This window comes from Asparagus officinalis, chromosome 4, assembly GCF_001876935.1.
Source record: "Asparagus officinalis chromosome 4, Aspof.V1, whole genome shotgun sequence".
NCBI lineage: Eukaryota > Viridiplantae > Streptophyta > Magnoliopsida > Asparagales > Asparagaceae > Asparagus > Asparagus officinalis.
In genome coordinates this window covers 74780998-74784682 of record NC_033797.1, presented here as the reverse complement: position 1 = coordinate 74784682, position 3685 = coordinate 74780998, and the positions used below count along the sequence as shown (strand labels likewise).

Genomic DNA, 3685 nt, shown 5'->3' with positions numbered 1-3685 from the left:
GCGCTTTGTCACCCTTAAAAATGACTGTGCTTAGCAAGGTAACCAGAAGGTAAGCTCCTTGATCAGACTGTCAAAAGATGTGCACAAAAGAAAATTAGGAACCACAGTTTGTCAGATGCTCAAATCCAGTAGTTGCGCTTTGTCACCCTTAAAAATGACTGTGCTTAGCAAGGTAACCAGAAGGTAAGCTCCTTGATCAGACTGTCAAAAGATGTGCACAAAAGAAAATTAGGAACCACAGTTTGTCAGATGCTCAAATCCAGTAGTTTTTCACTTGGTTTTAGAGAATTAGATTTATTTACCAAACTGGAACAGCATGAATTGAAGCAAAAACTCAGAAACTTTCTTAAAATGTGCATCCCTAATTTAAGAGGTTAAGAAAGTACCACTTCCTTCCAACATTCACACTAAAATTTATACAACACGCTTATATTAAGAGCTTAAAATGTGCGTCCTCGATTAATTTTAATGCGTTATAGGTTGGTTTGTTCAGTACACCACCCACCATCATAATCTAATCAATGTAAGTTTCCCTGCCACAAAAAGACCTTAATAATCTTTCACTCATATCTACCGAACAACTATAACCTAGAAACTTATCAGTTATTCCTTAACAACCAAGATACCTTTGGTTCTTTACGATCATGACCTCAATCACATACAAACGTCTACCACTTTCTAATGCATTGACAACTTGCAGAATTCTTCAGCAGTAGAATCTTAGGAGTTAAATCAAATTTTCAGCAACCAGTAGAGATAACAGCGAACTCATAAACCTTGCTATCCTAGTCTCACAAAACATCTAGCTAAGCATTTTTCCCCCACCTCTTAACATTCTATCAAACAAGTAACGGTAAAAAGTACAAAATCCTACATTGCTTACTAGGAGTCACTCAACCAAACAAAAACCTCATGAAAATAAAAGAAGGTTAGGTGCTCCATGAGGTACTATTATATGTCCAAGGGAGAATAGATCTTTACATCATAATACACAAAAATATAGCCACACAAAATGGGGCTCATTGAAGAAAAACTACATAAAAGAATTGAAAAAGGAAAGGGAAGAACTAAGAAACATCAGCATACGCAACTGAATCCTCTCGCAAAAAAAAGGAGGAGGAGATTTAGATATCTCGCCTACAAAGCGGGCAAGAGCCATGCCTGATAAGCCAACTGTCAATGCACTGCAAGTGAAACATATGCCGACAGTGAGGCAAGCACCTTGCCGTTTCCCCAGTTTGGAAGTCCTGAAATGTGAATAAAACCAAGTTAACATTTCCTCCAAAACACGAAGTTTTTTGAACATAAAGCTATCAAAATATGCCCATAAACAAACCTGAAGGCAAACAGAACAGCAAATTTTCTCTCCAGAGTCATCAACATTGTTCTCCTTCGAAATCCTAATCTTTTCGAGCTTATTAACGGAATCTTTCGACATGCCTCCAGTGCCCCCGGTCTCAAAAATATCAAGAACCTCAATGAAGGGAGCATCAACAGCACTCATCTACAATGAACGATATCCCCCCAAAAACAAAAAACAAAAAAAAAAAAGACATAAGTCTTATACTATGCTGCAAGTTTCATTATGCACTAAATGTTAAAATATACCTGACTCTGCACTGCGCTCTGAACCGCAGGGCCAACCTTCTCTCTGACAAGCCTCCCACTCAAAAGGCTAGCGAGGATGTCAATCTGCAAGCAATCAATTGCATAAGATGAATACAAATATCGCAAAATGTATCCCTTGTGAAAATGAATTGGGTTTATATTCGAAATTACCACATAGAGGATGCTCCATATACCAGAATCATTCGAATGCCAAAGGGCAAGAGAAGATTCAACGACTTCAATAGAGAAAACAGCACCAGAGATCGCCCCGATTCCGGCCCCTCGAAAAAGCCCACTCTCAGTAGCCAATCCAATTACCCCGCCGGTAATCGCTCCTACAACTAAACCCACTGTTCAAAAACAACAAAGATCAAATTTTGATCAGAAAAACTAAATTAAGACGCAAACTAATCGGGACCCAACTCAAGAATTGAGACAAATCACAAACCTGTAGCAAAGACGCAGGTGACAATAGCGCATATGATCTTTTCAGCTAGCTGTGAAGCCAAGGAAGTCGCCCTGTCTCTAACAACAGAGGAGGAGGAGGAAGAAGAAGATGAAGGAGCAGTGAGAAGATCCATGATCCAATTGAAGGTAAAACAAAAACAAAAACAAAAACAAAAACAACAACAGCAACAACAATAATAATATAGGTATTTGACAAAATAGTTATCTGCGGTATTGGATTAAATAGGATGCGAGAAGAGAGAGAGAGAGAGAGAAAGAGAGCAAAAGCTCAAAGCTTCGTCGCTAAGAGATGGAGGATTGACGGGAGAGGAGAAAAGGGACACGGGCCAGCACGCAATTAATGCAAAATTTTTATGGCTTCGAAAATATCTGGGGAGGAGCCAGGAGGCTTCTAATTTCCTTATGGGCTCTCTTTATGGTGCAATAAATAAATATGTGCGGCTGAGAGAATTAGAAGGGGGGGGACGCTTCTCTGTTTGACGAATTGATCTGTGTGGGGTCCGGGTTAATTAAGCAAAGCCCATGGAGCTTTGGGGCTTAATCTCAGTTTAATTAAACTCGGGTGATTGGTGAAGAACTGGTCCTAATGGGAGTGTACCAGAGTTCTGGGGTTTTATTGTGAGTGATTAATGTGTTGAAGAAATTAAATGGCTTTGCTCTCTTGATTACTTGAGAGTGAAGGAAGCATCTCAATGCAGTACCATCGTCATCATTTACAAGGAAATATGCTCTTGAACTTCAAGGCTCCTACATGTAGTTTAGTTGGTTGCATGGAGAGTCGGAAGATATTATACAAAACTCTCCTGTCCATCTCTTTTTTATTTATTTACTTATTATTATTATTACTATTTTTGGTGGAAACTATCTTTTTATTGCTCTTCAAGAAGGTTTTTTTTTAAGCAAATGTATAAAATAGAAATACGAAGAACAATTCAACTCGGATTCATCGACAACGGGAGATCATTTACCACTCCACAGAGTTCGCTTGCATCCCAAGGGAAAAAAGAAAAAGAAAAACTAATGCATAGTTTGCCATAAATCAATTTTGCCGGAAGTTGCTATCAGTAAACTCTTTTTAGGCCTTAAACTCCTGATCACTTGACGAAAAATATTATTTACGATCTAGGTCAGCAACAACGTTTAATTGAAAGAATTAAAATTAACTACATGACCTTTCACAAATTTTGAACAATTGAGATATGCATCGCGTAGAACCATTTGCCTTGTAGAGCTAAATATCCAACTCTATTAGCCCAACAAAATGTTGTTTCCTGAGGTATCTTTCTTAGTGACAGCTCCCTTTCGAATGCTCAATTTGGTCTGCATGAACCAGTATACAGCTCGTTGTGTTATTGATTTTTACTCTTGTTTAATTTATAATTGGCCTTAAAATTATTTCAATTCATGCTTGAAGGATGAATCATGAACAGAATAAATAGGATGTGGATAAGGATTATGTTGTTTCTAGAGCAATATGAAAAACACGAAACAACAAAGGGTGCATGTGGTAAACTTATGAATTAATTTCATGACTCATTTTAAGAAATCTTATAGACTATTATGTAAAAGAGGAAGAGAGTTAGATGCTAAATTTGTAAGGAGCAATCTT

At 37.8% G+C, this 3685-nt stretch overlaps 1 protein-coding gene across 1 annotated transcript; it reads right to left on the bottom strand.

The window, feature by feature from the left end:
- Positions 894-2469, bottom strand: LOC109837746 (NEP1-interacting protein 1-like). Its single transcript, XM_020406091.1, has 5 exons — positions 2057-2469; positions 1780-1958; positions 1609-1692; positions 1337-1504; positions 894-1247 (listed from the first exon to the last, which is right to left on the bottom strand). The coding sequence occupies exons 1-5, from the start codon at positions 2187-2189 to the stop codon at positions 1125-1127; spliced, it is 687 nt and encodes a 228-aa protein (XP_020261680.1). The 5' UTR covers positions 2190-2469; the 3' UTR covers positions 894-1124.